The sequence below is a fragment of the Periplaneta americana genome, chromosome 17 (assembly GCF_040183065.1).
Source record: "Periplaneta americana isolate PAMFEO1 chromosome 17, P.americana_PAMFEO1_priV1, whole genome shotgun sequence".
Taxonomy (NCBI): domain Eukaryota; kingdom Metazoa; phylum Arthropoda; class Insecta; order Blattodea; family Blattidae; genus Periplaneta; species Periplaneta americana.
Window position 1 is genome coordinate 76,304,869 of NC_091133.1, and position 16,650 is coordinate 76,321,518.

Here is a 16,650-nt window from a genome sequence, read left to right on the forward strand (position 1 = left end):
GGCTACATGTTTATCGAACGAGAACTGTATATCTGCATATCTTCAGTGCTACAGTTAAAATGTTGCATTTAATAGACAGTTCGACAAATACTATACTTAGGCCTATGTTTGCAAAATGTTTTTCGTGAAGCATCAGAGAGGCCTACAGGCCTAATATTTGAGATATGGAAAATACTGATGGTGTTCATGTAATTTTTCGTCTATTTCAGTAAATTAGATAAGACATTTTATGATCATCCTATATATTGAGGCGTTCAGAGCTAAAGTGGATCAAGTCCATGAGACGTAGTTTTGAGATAATAGGACTTAAAGTTAACTTGCTCTAGTGGATTATCTAATTTCACTAGCAATAATTTTATTGATCCATTCTCAAATTCTAGATTTATAAAATATAAGCAATTGTGATGTTAATTGATGCAACGCTTTAGTGACTTGATCCACTATGGTTCAGAACATTGTGAACAAACAATATGAGCCAAAAGTGAGTCCCAAGGGATCTTGCAAGGACGCGATTTTCTCGTGTACCTTTTAGTAATAATTCCCCCTCTCTAGGGAACACGCCGAGTAACTTATTCCATTTAATTTGGGTTATACATTCATCTTATACAGGAAACAAAATTTGAGAAAAGTTAAAATACATTTCGAATTAATCGCCGTTTTATGCATTTCATTTCAAATAAAGATGTCATTTTTAGTCAAATTTGTTGCATTTTATATAAAGATATCATTTTTAGTTAAATTTGTTGCATTTTATGTAAATATGTAATTTTTAGTTAAATTTGTTACATTTTATATAAAGACTTCATTTTTAGTCAAATTTGTTGCAGTTTATATAAAGATGTCATTTTTAGTCAAATTTGTTGCATTTTATATAAAGATGTCATTTTTAGTTAAATTTTATATAAAGATGTCATTTTTAGTTAAATTTGTTGCATTTTATATAAAGCTGTCTTTTTAGTCAAATTTGTTGTATTTTATATAAAGATGTTATTTTTAGTTAAATTTGTTGCATTTTATATAAAGATGTCATTTTTAATTAGATTGTTTGCATTTTATATAAAGATGTCATTTTTAGTCAAATTTGTTGCATTTTATATAAAGATGTCATTTTTAGTTACATTTGTTGCATTTTGTGTAAAGATGTCATGTTTAGTTGAATTTGTTGAATTTTATATAAAGATGTCATTTTTAGTTAAATTTGTTGCATTTTATATAAAGATGTCATTTTAGTTAAATTTGTTGAATTGTATATAAAGATGCCATTTTTAGTTAAATTCGTTGCATTTTATATAAAGATGTCATTTTTAGTCAAATTTGTTGCATATTATATAAAGATGTAATTTTTAGTTAAATTTGTTGAATTTTATATAAAGATGTCATTTTTAGTTAAACTTCTTGCATTTTATATAAAGATGTCATTTTTAGTCAAATGTGTTGCATTTTATATAAAAATGTCATTTTTAACCCTGGAATGGTAACATAGGGGTCCACCGGAATAGCTTAGACGAATGAACAGTTTTATTGTTGGTTTTTGTAGACCAACATGTTTTCTTTTTTCAATTCTATTAGTGTAAGCATATTGGTTCTATGTAATATTAAAGAATATATTACATTTCTTCCATATTTCAGTCTTCAAACTTGAATATAATAAGGGGTCTAATGACAAACCACGTTACCATTTATGTTAGAAAATTTCATGTTACCATACGAGGGTTAATTAGATTTGTTGCATTTTATATAAAGATGTCATTTTTACTCAAATTTGTTTCATTTTATATATAGATGTCATTTTAGTTAAACTTGTTGCATTTTATATAAAGATGTAATTTTTAGTTAAATTTGTTGCATTTTATATAAAGATGTCATTTTTAGTTAAATTTGTTGCATTTTATATAAAGATGTAATTTTTAGTAAAATTTGTTGTATTTTATATAAAGATGTCATTTTTAGTCAAATTTGTTGCATTTTATGTAAAGATGTCATTTTAGTCAAATTTGTTGCATTTTATATAAAGATGTCATTTTTAGTCAAATTTATTGTATTTGATGTTCATCATTTCCGTTTACATAGACTTGTAGATACTGAACTCGAATATGCTTATAATACTTTCAATTTAAGAGAAATTGCTTTACACAGACGGACGTAACAATAGTATCTGTTAGTTTTGTTCATCATCACTGTTCAATGCTTATATGATTTTAAATGAGGCCTAGTTGAAGAGAATTTTTAAGTATTTTAGTAAAAATTTGAGAGAATCAACAATTCTGTTTTAATTACATCATTAATTACATAGGCCTATTAAAACGCAGGACATCGGCAACCCTGTGCAGCATTATAATACTAATACACAATTATATAATTTTAACTTGATTTTTCTACATTTTTAAAAACTGGCTTAGACCACTGTTGCGCTGATCCCCTAATTGCACAGCTAGTCACTGGATAGATATATTTAAAATACTTATAAAACAGATAGTTCAAGCTTCTGTTTTTAGAAAATTCTAAAACTCTAAATATAAACCATTTCACTAGATTTAACAAGAAATAGAAAAAAATGAGCAAAATTCGTGTTATTGATATCAGTAAAAAGAATCAACATCCATGCGCTGTTACTTGTTACAAACACCTTTGATATTTGTTTGAATGATACAGCTTTTCTTACAAAGCTTCGGTATTGTTCCACCATTATTACCTCCGTGAGAATTCATGAAGGTTAAACTCACAATACGTGTGATAAGAATAATAGCTGCTTCAGAGCAGCCGTTGAGTAAGACAATGTTACAATTACAATGTTAAAAGTTGAAGCGCTGCCGTACATCGGTTGTTACGTATTGTCGATATCTTTAGTAATAAAATAAATCAGGTTTCAAAACATGCGAGATACTAGTACCAACAAAGTATAATCTGTGGATTTAGGTTTGGAAGATATGTATGCAGGTACTATGATTAATAATAATAATAATAATAATAATAATAATAATAATAATAATAATAATAATAATAATGTTTTTATTTAACCTGACACAGTTAATTGAATATCATGTTTCTCTTTCGGGACTAAAAACTACAGAGTTACGGCTGGTTCACAATAAACCGGGAATGGAAACGACAACGAGAACGAGAACGGAAATAATGTTAAAATAAATGTATTTAAATGAGAGCATTCACAATTAATCGGAAATATTGTTAAAATAAATGTATTTAATTATGAGCATTCACAATTAATCGGAAATATTGTTCAAATAAATGTATTTAAATATGAGCATTCACAATGAACCGGAAATATTGTTAAAATAAATGTATTTAAATCTGAGCAATCACAATTAATCGGAAATATTGTTAAAATAAATGTATTTAAATATAAGCATTCACAATGAACCGGAAATATTGTTAAAATAAATGTATTTAAATGTGAACATTCACAATTAACCGGAAATAATGTTAAAAATGTATTTAAATATGAGCATTCACAATTAACCGGAAATATTGTTAAAATAAATGTATTTAAATGTGAGCATTCACAATGAACCGGAAATATTGTTAAAATAAATGTATTTAAATGTGAGCATTCACAATTAATCGGAATATTGTTAAAATAAATGTATTTAAATGTGAGCATTCACAGTTAACCGGAAATATTGTTAAAATAAATGTATTTAAATGTGAGCATTCACAATTAATCGGAAATATTGTTAAAATAAATGTATTTAAATGTGAACATTAACAATGAACAGGAAATATTGTTAAAATAAATGTATTTAAATGTGAGCATTCACAATTAACCGGAAATATTGTTAAAATGTGTTTAAATGTGAGCATTCATAATGAACCGGATATATTGTTAAAATAAATGTATTTAAATGTAAACATTCACAATTAACCGAAAATATTGTTAAAATAAATGTATTTAAATGTGAGCATTAACAATGAACCGGAAATATTGTTAAAATAAATGTATTTAAATGTGAGCATTCACAATTAACCGGAAATATTGTTGAAATGTGTTTAAATGTGAGCATTCATAATGAACCGGATATATTGTTAAAATAAATTTATTTAAATGTAAGCATTCACAATTAACCGGAAATATTGTTAAAATAAATGTATTTGAATGTGAGCATTCACAATTAACCGGATATATTGTTAAAATAAATGTATTTAAATATGAGCATTCACAATTAACCGGAAATATTGTTAAAATAAATATATTTAAATACGAGAATTCACAATTAACCGAAAATTTTGTTAAAATAAATGTATTTAAACATTATATCCTTTTGCGTAGTTTCCGTTCCCGGTTCATTGTGAACCAGCCTTTACATCTCATGTTAATGCCGGGAATAAGAAAGGATTAAGAGTTCTTCCTCTCCATTACTCACGTTTTCACTGCGTGAATATGAGCACTCTGGCTTTCAAAATGTTCCCTTTTCTGTTGGTATTACTGCAAGAGGTCCACATTGTGCACGGCGACATTGTTTTGTTTCTCATCTTAATTAAGGTCACTGTGTTATTGTTCTACACAATTCGCAGCGTGTGAGAACATAATTTCCCAGTTCCACAGAGGACCCTGAGACATCACGTTTTAATTCATGTGTTAGAGCATTGCACAGTTTTCAACGAGAATCTGCATGAAAAACGGCGCTCTTGGATATTCCGTCATCCGAAGCAATTAGCTAATGTGCAGTTGTGCTTCATTTGACAGGCCGAAAACCCCATACTCGTGCAGATATGGATTAAAAGCAAAATAATGGTGACCTAAGGTCTCTTGTTCGTTTTGCACATTCCCATGGGTTTTGAAGGTTAATTTATATTTTTTTTTTTCCGAAAATATCTCTATTCGCCTTTCACAAAATGATATGTTACTGTTATAACCGATGTGCACAACTGGCGAGATTCGACTTAAAGGCTTAAATATTCTTATTCGAAGACTCGCCTATTATCTAACTCCGGATACATTGCAGCTAATGTGATTAACGTACTCACCCAATACAGTATGTTATAATTTGTTTCCTACTTCGTCTACTGAAGGTCTTTGCTGACTTGGGATGCATCTGAGGGTGTCGATGTCTATTTTGAACAGGTCGCTTCGAAGTTACTTTTTTTTCTCACTTTACAAAAATGATTTTGATTTCGAAATGTTTTCTATGCTTGCCTTAGACATTGATCTATGAATCCTTATAATTACAGCGCGATTGATTGGCTATCATAGGTGATCGCATGATAAAGTTTAACAGTGCGACACACCATATTTTTAAACATCTATCTACTGCACTATATCTCCAGTATCTGAAACAACGAAAGTTAAGTCACAAATACACTTCCGAAAGATTTATTCAACTGTTTCTCTTTGACATAATGTTCAACAATAAAAGCAAATTCTTAAAAGTATTGTTATACATATTGTCTATGGGCATAACTGCATTGTATTTGCATAATTTATAAAGTAACGTAATCAATGTAGCGTATTTATTAAAATATACATTCAACGAGGGTGTCAATGTCTATTTTGAACAGGTAACTTCGAAGTTACTTTTTTTTCTCACTTTACAAAAATGATTTTGATTTCGAAATTTGTTCAATGTTTTCCTTAGACATTGATCTATGAATCCTAAAAATTACAGTGCGATTGATTATCATAGGAGATACGACATGATAATGTTTAACGGTGCGACACACTATGTTTTTAAACATGTATCTAATGCACTATATCTCCATTATCTGAAACAACGAAAGTTAAGTCACAAATACACTTCCGAAAGATTTATTCAACTGTTTCTCGTTCACATAATGTTCAACAATAAAAAATTCTTAAAAGTATTGTTATACATATTGTATATAGGCATAACTGCACTGTATTTGTATAATTTATAAAGTAACATAATCAATGTAGCGTATTTATTAAAATATACATTCGACTGCATACTATATAGATTTGCACACACTTATATTATGTCAGTGAAGATACATAAATACAGTACTCACTGAGGCTCCAACTGATAAATGAGGAATTGATGAGGAATTCTGAATTAGGATAAAATGATACTGTTTGGATGTTACGCACTGAAAACACGGTTCTCTTCCGATAGCGTGAGCCATTGATCAAGCCCGAAGTGCCTAACAATAGCTTGAGCGTCTCCAATTAATTGCTATGGTTGACCCAATTTGACTTTCTGTACCTACTTTGGTCAATAGTTTCTCGTTCCAGATTCATTATTCATTAGGCAGTGAAACCACACAATGACGTACTAGTCATTGAATAAGTAAATTGTTTTCCTTCGCTGAGGTTATTAGCCTCAAAGTCTGTACAGGTACCGGAGATAAATTTCAATAAAGTAGAACACAGCACCGCCCATCTAACAGGCAAGAAACATTTCTAAGAAGACAGAGACCCAATGGAAAGCAAAAAGTTATAACAAATAAATAACGCCTCTACAATCAGAGCTTCAAGCGACGAACACATAAAAACACGATATCAGAAGTCATGAACTTTGTAACGCAGAACATAAAAAACACAGTGTCAAAACTATGAATCTCTTAAGTAAGATATAAGAAACAATGAGCTTTCAAACTAGTAATTTCAAAAGTCCTGAAATGTCAAAAGAAGATAACAAAAAGCATAAATCTCCTACAAAAATATCTCAAACACAAAACTGTCAAACAAGATACCAGAAAATTTAGGAACCTCTCAAAGAAGATATAAAAAATACGAACCTTCCAACACGATATAAAATGCTATGAAACTTCCAAATGTGACGTTGGAAACCATGAACTGTTAAAAATTTGATACGGGAAGCCATGAATCTTCCAAACACAATATGTAACGAACTTCCAAAATAAGATCTGAGCAGCCGTGAGTCTTCCAAATACAATACTAGAAGCCAATATCCTTCCAAACACAATATGATAAGCAATACATATCCAAATTCCGATACGGGAAGCCATGAATGTCCCAAGCACAATAAGGAAAGACTTGAATTTCCTGAGGATGATATGGGAAACTACGATGCTCCTGAACAAGATAAGAGAAACCATGAACTTTTCAGACACGAAAATAGAATCCATGGATCTTCCAAGCACAATATAAGTTCTCTGTGCCCAAAACAAGATTTTAGATGTCTCACCATTCCAAACACAATCAATATCAGCAATATTTACCGTTTCATACATAATAACAGAAAAATATTCTGAATAAGATATTTAGGCCTACTAGAAATCATGAATCTCTGAAACACGACGTTAGTCGTTATGATTCTCCCAAGAACACGATACGTTTTTAAAGTTATATACAAGATATAGGAAACCAGGACCATTCCATACTTTTAGAAGCCATAAACTCCCCCAACAGTATTTATTAGACACAATAAACATCCCAAAGAATACATCAGACACCATTCACATCCCAAAGTATACATTAGGAACCATTAACCTCTCAAAGAATATATTAGAAACCATGTACCTTCAAGGTTATATTAGAAACCATAAATTTATCGTAGGTTATATAAGGATTCATGAAACTCCCGAAAGACATATCAAAACATACGAACTTTGTAACATTACAAAAACTATACCAGAAGCCATGATCCTTGCAAACATGATATGAAAAAAACCACGATTCTCAAAACACGCTATGAGAAACCATGAACTTCTTAAATAATATTTTAGAAATAATGAAGATCCAGATCACTTTATCAGAAAACATGAAACAATAAAATAAGCTGCGAACATAAATATCACTGGTAACATGAAAAATAACTTGATATTTGCGTAAAACGAATGAGAAGGTATGTGTCATTATTAAGAATCATATACATATGAAAATATAAAAGGTATGCATGTATACTATAGAGTGTGTGGACACTAAGTCAATTTCGAATATATTAAATAAATTAATTATTTTGGATTTAATAAAGAACACTACAAATTTATCGAACAATATAATAATTATTAAATTGCTTATTTATATTTCATACCTTTTTTTTGCAATTTTCTGTACGTTTGTGTAAGTACCTCTTTATATATTTTATACACAATTCTGTGCTGAGAAGTGCACAAGGTTCACAAACAAGAATATGTCTAATAAATTAGTAACATGAAACAAATATAATTCCTACAAATAACGTAACAAATATGAAAAAACGGGAACGAATTTAAAGGTCGCAGTGACATTGGCTAACACATCGAATGACCTCTGTAGAGACGATTCAACCGTGCACTGTACAAAGCTAAAAGCGAGTAGCAAGATGACAAATTATTTATTAACGATTTTTGTGGGGGACAGACATAAATAACTGTATTTGCCCATATTTAGAACAGTATCGACTAGAGCACAAACGTGCCCGCCCAAGGCCAGTAAGATGCAGAAACTTAAGTTATTCCAGACTATAACTACAAAGGCTATTTGGTATCGTGAGAAACTGTGGTTATCTGGGTAATTCTGACATTCCGTTTTATTGAGTCAATACCGATTTTGGTATCTTTATACTGCGTTCCGTCGCTGTGTTTCCATGGGACACACCTTGGAACTGACTAGTTCTAAATGTTATTATTTTTCTTTATGAAATCTATTTCAATATTAATTGAAATTTTTATTCATCGATATACTTGAAATTATAATTTAATATTAGTATCAGAGATACAAGGATGGACCATAGTTTTGTCTTTCGCCGCATTATAACCCTACGGGTCATAGTCCGGCAGAAGATAATGGATTATGCTTGCAGCATTTCTGCCCCTCATGGGTAGTTAAGATATTACGTCCATTTTAGGTCTTTTTCTTCAAAAGCTTGTCATAAGTTATTTCAAAGGGACAATGAAGACAATAAATTTTAAAGGACAATCAAATACACCGTCTTTCATAAGTCCGTGAAATATTTTAGAAATTCACCACAAATAAATTAAGCAACGAATAATTGTAATTCTTGTACCAATAGAACGAGAAACTTTCCAAGTTTTGTTAGAGAAAATCCATCATCGTATAATTGACGTGGTTTGCTGCTAGGGGGAGTAGTAGTGAATTACATTAGGTTTCTTACGAAAAAGTTTGTATCGCATAGTTGCCGTAGTTTGCCGCTAGGAGGAGTACGGTAGTAGTGAATTGGTTGCTAAGACATTTTAGTAACAGTCAATAAGGAGTTAAATAAACTTGAGAAAACATTGTGTGTGTTAGAGTCATATCATATTTAAAAAAGGAGCCAGATTTAACACCTTTCGGTTTCTTCTTGTGGGAATTTGTGAAGGACATTGCTTTTGTACCTCCACTCTCCGCTAACGTTCAGGAACTTCGCAACCATATCATCGTGGCTGTGGCACTGATCAATCGTGATATGCTGACACGCGTGTGGGATGAAATAGATTATCGAATAGATGTCTGCCGTATAAGCAAGGGTGGACACATTGGGCATTTGTGAAATATGTAAAAAAAAAAAGAAAGAAAAGGAAATTGGAGAGTTTATCTACATTTGTATGTAATAAAATGTAGGATCCGTTGCTTAGTTTATTTATGGTGAATTTATAAATTGTTTCACGGACTTATGAAAGTTCCGGTACTTATCATGGCTTACTTCGGGAAGAATGTAAAACTGGAAGGTTTTTGTCGTATATTATTTTCGGCATGTAAAATAATCCTGCCTCTGATAGAGGGTTTCAGATAATATTTTTCGGCGATTTCTTGTTAATGCCTCAATTTTGAGTTTGCAAAATGGGCCATATTATTGCCATAAATAGGCCTGTCCCATTCTTCCCCTGTAATCCACATTAATTTCATTGTCGTCGTTTTGTTAAATTTGGTATCACTAGAACCCCAGATCACATATAGATTGCTCATTCCTATGTTAAAATCGTTTGCACTTTGGAGAGAAGAACCGCCAGGATCGCCACCCGTCCGCCGTAACGAACACGAGATGGCAGTACAGTCGCTAATGCAATTCAAATGGGAGTTATGACGTGACTCCTTATGTAACAACTAGATGGTAGCATAGTAAATATGACAAAAGATGTTACCGTCAATCTGGATATATATGATCTAGGCTAAAACGCAAGTGATTTTTTCGACGCAAAAGAACGATAAACAAAACTAGGAAAAACGTGTTGTTGCTTATTTATCACTCGAAGATAAATAAAAGTGTAAGTCACAGAGTGAAGTTCTCGGGGAGGAAAAAATTATATAGAGGGATCTTGGTTCCTATGAGTTTGACGTAAATATCTATTAACATTTCTTTTTAAGCATAATTACTCTTCCATATATAGACGTACTTACGTCAAGAAATTTCTAAATGCGATTTTCTGATCTTTTGATTCCCGTACATTTTCCCGAATCCACATTCCCGAATAGGCCTATCCATTTTCCCGAGCTACAGTATATATTTCTCGAGATCAATTTTCCCGAATCCGAATTCCCTACTGACAATTTCCCGATTTATTTAACTTTTGTTTTCCCAAAATGGAAATTCTCGAACGGCACAGAAAAATGATACACTACACCATCATATTTTATATTTATTGCAATACATTACAAGCTATGGAAGAATTCAATTTGAATATAACCTCACCTTATAATGTGAAAAAGCTACGTCCAATTGTCTTGCCTTATTAGAATTCCAGTAAATTTTGTTTTCTGCCTCCTTCCTGCTTTTGAAACATATATAACCACCTAACAGGAGCTTCTTCCCTCCACGCCATAGTAATTCTAATGGTAGCTTGATATTTAATGTTTCTGATAACTTTTTCATTTACAACATAATGGTCTGCCATGTTATTAATAACTAAACTTATTAAATTATAAAATTTTTCTTGTCTGTCTCCTGGCAACAAGTGGCCATTGTCAACAAATATTTCTGTTACGTATTTTCGGGAACTACGTATACTCACGGTCTAGTACATAGTCACGAAGCTCAATACGTAGGGAATATGCATCCATAGATAGTTGCTAACCACTAGGATCGCTACTATCGCCTCATTACACGCAATGCGAAATAGTACCGGCACAGTCTATTGTTCCTAGTACCCTCAACAACTCAAGTTTCGTGACTGTATATACTAGACTGTGGTATACTTATAATAATATGTAGTGACGTACCAATAATAAAAAATGCTAATACTTCAATGCTACCAACTTTGAACCTAAAAAAAATTAATGTTACTAAATAAATTTTCATGGCTTAAAAAAGTAATTTTTCTTCATGAAATAACACACAGTACAATACACTACAGATTCATTACTTTTATTTTTTAGGCTTATTATTATTATTATTATTATTATTATTATTATTATTATTATTATTATTATTATTTGTTTATTTATGTTTAACTCATTTTTCCTTACCTTAAATAAGAATAGAGAAATTAATACTCAATAGTTCTAAAAAAAATGATTCAGTTATACAGCAGTATGTGATTAAAACAATAACTTCACATACGACTCGCTATATAAAGAAATAGCAATTGTATTTCCGTAATACATTATATTATGTTATATTATAATCACAATATAAAATATACACACGATATGCTGTCTGAATTAGCCTACTAAATATAGTTTGTTACAGTAGCTTGCCTGTAAAGGGTCTGAAAATTGTACGAACACTTACAAAATGAATAACTATCGTGATATCCGAAACTTGCGTGTATTCGAGAAAGTGTTGTCAGTAATGAAGTGGATCTAATAGCTAGAAATTCACTAAATTTAAGCAGGTGATCAGGTAATAGGGGGAAAATGAAAGTGCAGTTTAGTACCTCACGATGTACTGAACCGAGAGAGTGAACAGCAACTCAAATCGGGGAAGTGGCTTGTCCAAATGAATGAATGAATGAATGAATGAATGAATGAATGAATGAATGAATGAATGAATGAATGAGGGGAAAAACACTTAAATGCTATACACAATCGCTTGCAGGGGAAACTGGGGCTGAGAGAAAATTTTGTGTGAGCTCCAAGCCTGTTGGCCACTTGTCTTACTCAAATATTCGCCGTTTCATTTGAAGAAACGTTAGAGAATTTAAGGGGAAGTAAGGGAAAACCACGAGGCACATTACAGAATAAAATGAGATGGACCTCGTAGAAAACCAAGGAGTACTTGACATATTGCACATAAAACTTACGTATTATATTTCCTGATTCCGTTACCCGGATTCTACACCCGGATTTTTTTGGTGACCCTTCGATATAAAATTAATGCATTTTAAGTATTAAAAAAAAATAAAAATAAAAAAAACTCAGAGGATATCTACCACTATGATCGATTCGAAGAATGGATTTTCACTAGGAATACAAATATTTATTAATGCCATTTTCAACATTAAACAATCAAGGATTTTTTAATTTCAATTCATGATACCGTACACATTTTCTAATGCCAAGTATGCGGATATGAATATTTTTTTGTCCTTAATTTTGCGATGGAAATGCTATTAAGGAATACAGCGGCGACTTCCGAACCTTTCAGAGTTCTTTTGTGAAATCAAAATGAACTCAATGAAACAGCATTAGTTTTTGTGTAATTTGGCATTTAATGCTTGTATTGTAAACGACGGATACATGTACTAATTTTATTCCACTGTATATTTCATTAATTTTTTTTGTATACTTGACACTTATTTTTTAAATAAACATTCTCTATAGGATATTAGCTGAAATAAGATTCATCCCGACTAATTAATTTTATATACCTACTGTAATTTGTTTAGTTGAGACGGAATGTTATGACAACATATATCTCGCCAGACTCGAACGAGATAATCATCTGAATAAATTTCACACATGAGTGATACTTCTACGACATCTGTTGCAGCTTTTGAAAACATAGTAATGACAGCTCGTAAACCCATAATTTAGACTAAGGATTATGATACCTTAGTCTTACCTATGTTCTAATGTTAGTACTAAATGATTACAAACTATATCGTTCTTGACTATACAAACAACGACAACGCAACCGCCGATAATATTCATACGTATATTTGTAGGAGCCAGGCGTTATTGTCATGCGCGCGTCAACCTTTGCGTGTACCATGATTGGCCACTATTTAATATTCCGTCTGCTGCTTAAACAGGAGTAAGGAAGGTATTTCTGTGAGGTTAGAAACCTTATCTCTTGACACATCTTGAGATTGACTTGTATATTATGTCTAAATAAGAATAACTACCTATTTTTCATACGACGTACAAATATGGCGAACACGAAACAGCTAATAAGTTATATTTTAAATTACCTACAGTAGTACCTTTCATTGCATTATGTCGTGCTTTTGTTGACTTTCGAAATAGGACTGATTTATATACCTACGTACTTTATATTATTGATGTAATATGTACAGGTAATTTAATTCTAAAAAAAAAAAAAAAAAAAAAACAAGTCTGTAATAATTCAATAAACATTCTACCCGCTTTCTTTTTACGTTCTTCGTATTCACAACAATGTAATTGTTTACTTTTTAGTGGTTAACACACATATTTATTGTCAATATAATATGTAAATAATTCTGTATAAATATGAAATCAATTAAGTATAAGATCAATATTATTTTATGAGGTTAAATATTATAGAATCACAAAATACTAAACGTCGCAATATTTGAGTTTATCAAATGTGCCATTTACCTCTGATTGAGGTCCTAGCTGATATGTATTATACATCTATTATCAGGCAGTATCTCACTTGACGATACGTGTCAGAGGAAGAACAATAATATTGTTTGTATACATCTGAAATCTGATTACGTGATTAGTGTAATATGTTACTAGTCAGCGATGTATGTAATGAAGGAGAAAAGGAACTGGTCACATTACTCCATTATCTCCTGGCCTAATTGCCTCATGAACGATGCCTTACTAGTGTTACTTATGAGGTTGAAGCTTGACTTCGGACATTCGACTAAGCAACAAGGATAACAATATTCCATTTTATAAAGTCTACTCGAGATAACAATGAATCAGGCTATATTAATACCGGCGCTGTGATACACTATAATTAAATTATCGCCGTATGATTTACCGCAGATAAATAAAGTGAAGTCTTTTACTCTACTGGAGAAAGACATTTTAGCAGAATAAACTGTAAATTCAGTATATTATATATCCCGTCGTATACTTCAAAAGGTTCTTTAGGAGGTCAAAGAAACAATTACTGTATATATTTCATTGAAAATTATATAGTTTCGTTATGCGAAAATTGGACTTTTTGGAGAAAAATTTAATTCAGATTTAAGTGAAATATAACGTAGAAAAGTACGCTTTTAGATCATGTTTTTCTAGCTATTTCAATTTATTCAATCAACACTTTAATTTGTAACCACCAAAACATAAAGCAGCGGGAAACTATTGCTGCAGATCATTTTGAATTAGCTATGAGAACAACGCTGAGGTATTTCTAGACTGAACAAACTAAAGATAAAATCACGCAGAAATCTCACTCTTCAGACCTGGTAGAATGTTTTTTTAGTAGGTTATTTTACGACGCTTTATCAACAGCTAAGGTTATTTAGCGTCTGAATGAGATGGTGATAATGCCGGTGAAATGAGTCCGGAGTCTAGCACCGAGTGTTATCCACCATTTGCTCATATTGGGTTGAGGGAAAACCCCGGAAAAAACCTCAACCAGATAATTTACAATTCATGTTTATATTTCAATATGCCTAGTGAATTATTAAATAAGTATATAATAAATTTTCAATCTTAAGACATATCAACTTGCAAATGTTTATTTGCTATTTAATAAGATATATGAACGTTTTCGCCGTTTGGGGCATCTTCAGATATAACAAAAATATATAGGTTCAGATTATATGTCTTTGTTATATCTGAAGATGCCCCAAACGGCGAAAACGTTCATATATCTTATTAAATAGCAAATAAACACTTACAAGTTGATATGTCTTAAGATTGAAAATTTATTATATACTTACTCAACCAGATAACTTGCCCCAACCGGGAATCGAACCCGGGCCACCTGATTTCGCGGTCAGACGCGCTAACCGATACTCCACAGGTGTGGACGGTAGAACGTTTCTTACTTCATATTGCAATGAATGTTTTACTCACCTAGAGCCTGAAGAATCACCATGACGGAGAACCCAACGAGTATGAACACAATTCTGACGATGCCACATCCCGTCTCTTTCCTCTTCTCGCGGTCCAACACTTCAAAGAATGTTATGTACAGTATAGTTCCCCCGGCTATGCCTTGCAACACTGCCACTATCAAATCTTGTGTGGCACCTTCATTACTCGAATGCACTGTCACCAGAATTCCGATCACTACGCCTAGCGGCGACACGAGGGACAATATCACAATATATAATACAAGGTTTAACAACTTCACACCCGAAGTCACCAACTCGAGTCCTATACAGAACAGAATGGCACAAGCGTGTATAGAAACAGCTGTAAACAGATACCACACATCGCGTTGAGTCTGCTGGAGTCCGATGGCGAGGCCTTCGAACACGGAGTGGAAGGAGAGGGCTACTACCACTAGGAATCGACGTAAGCTCCCCACAAGGGACTCCTGTTTGAGGCTTCCTAACGCAAATCCACTGTGGTGATGGTGAGGTCCTTCGCTCTTGTTACCATCACAAGGATGACAACCGTTGGCACTAGCAACCGAGATGATTGTAGAGTTCTGAGGCACTGCGTACGCTTCTGCATCTTTCGTCACCTGTTCCAAAGACAAAGTCGATGATATAAGATGCACTTGGGAAGAAGCTGGAGCTATTTTAGCTGTCCTTGGCCTACTACGAGAAGTAGTCACATCCGAATCACCATGGAAACTGAACTTATCTGATTCTTCAGTCTTTTTTAGTTCTGTTTCTATTGTGGAACAATTATTTTGCTTAACTTCAGTTGTCACACAAGGTTCCCTGTGGCCTGAATGGACAAACAAACGGTGAGCAACTTCTTCAATGACGTAAACGAGGAAGAATCCACAGCAGATGAGAAGTTCGGCAATCGGAAAGCTGTTGTCGCTGGAGATAACGCTGCTACCGCTCTGCTTGACGACCTCGAGGGATTCCCTGACCTCCGGGATCATGTGTATGAAGCAGGTGGCGAGCAGCACACCGCCGCCGAAGCACAGGCAGAGAGAGATGGCGGTGTCAACCCTCTGGCGTCTGAGCTGGACCAGCTGCTGCGACACGCCGCTCTCGCCCCAGAGCTTCAGCTTCTTGGTGATCTTGAGGGGCACGAGTCCGAAGAAGAGGCGGATGACGCCGAGCAGCGTGAGGACGAGGATCTTGGTGGACACGAGTTCCATGCCGGCTCTGCATGCTGCGTGTGTGCGGCGAGCCCGTCTTGCAAGAACTGAGCACGCCGCGAGCGCGGCTTGCCTGGCACGTCATGTCCTCACGTGACCTCCTCGCAGGTAACGGGTCCTCCAGTGATTCAGTGCGGAAGTCCGCGTTCTGATTCCAAGCACTCCACTTTGCCGCACGGCCGGCGCGCGGAGAACACAGCTTCGCGGCTCTTATTAAGACGTTCCAATGACTATGCACTTCTCTTTCCAAGACTACGTATTTATTTTATTTTTATATTACGTGACTATAGATTCCTTTTGTTTTTATGCTATTTAATGAGTTACTTTTGTTTCATATTGCCCATGACCATGAGTTATTTTGTTTTGTCTCAATTGTATGTCATCAGACTACGAGTTTCTTTTGTTT

General features: G+C 33.1%; 1 protein-coding gene across 1 annotated transcript in view; it reads right to left on the minus strand.

Moving 5' to 3' along the window:
- The window catches only part of LOC138693299 (zinc transporter ZIP1-like), a 55,896-nt gene extending 39,592 nt beyond the window's left edge, over window positions 1-16,304 (minus strand). Inside the window, exon 1 of the mRNA XM_069817165.1 lies at window positions 15,035-16,304. Within this exon, the coding sequence (XP_069673266.1) occupies window positions 15,035-16,244 (1,210 nt within the window). The 5' untranslated portion in view covers window positions 16,245-16,304. The remainder of the gene's footprint in view (window positions 1-15,034) is intronic.
- Window positions 16,305-16,650: the final 346 nt, after the last annotated feature.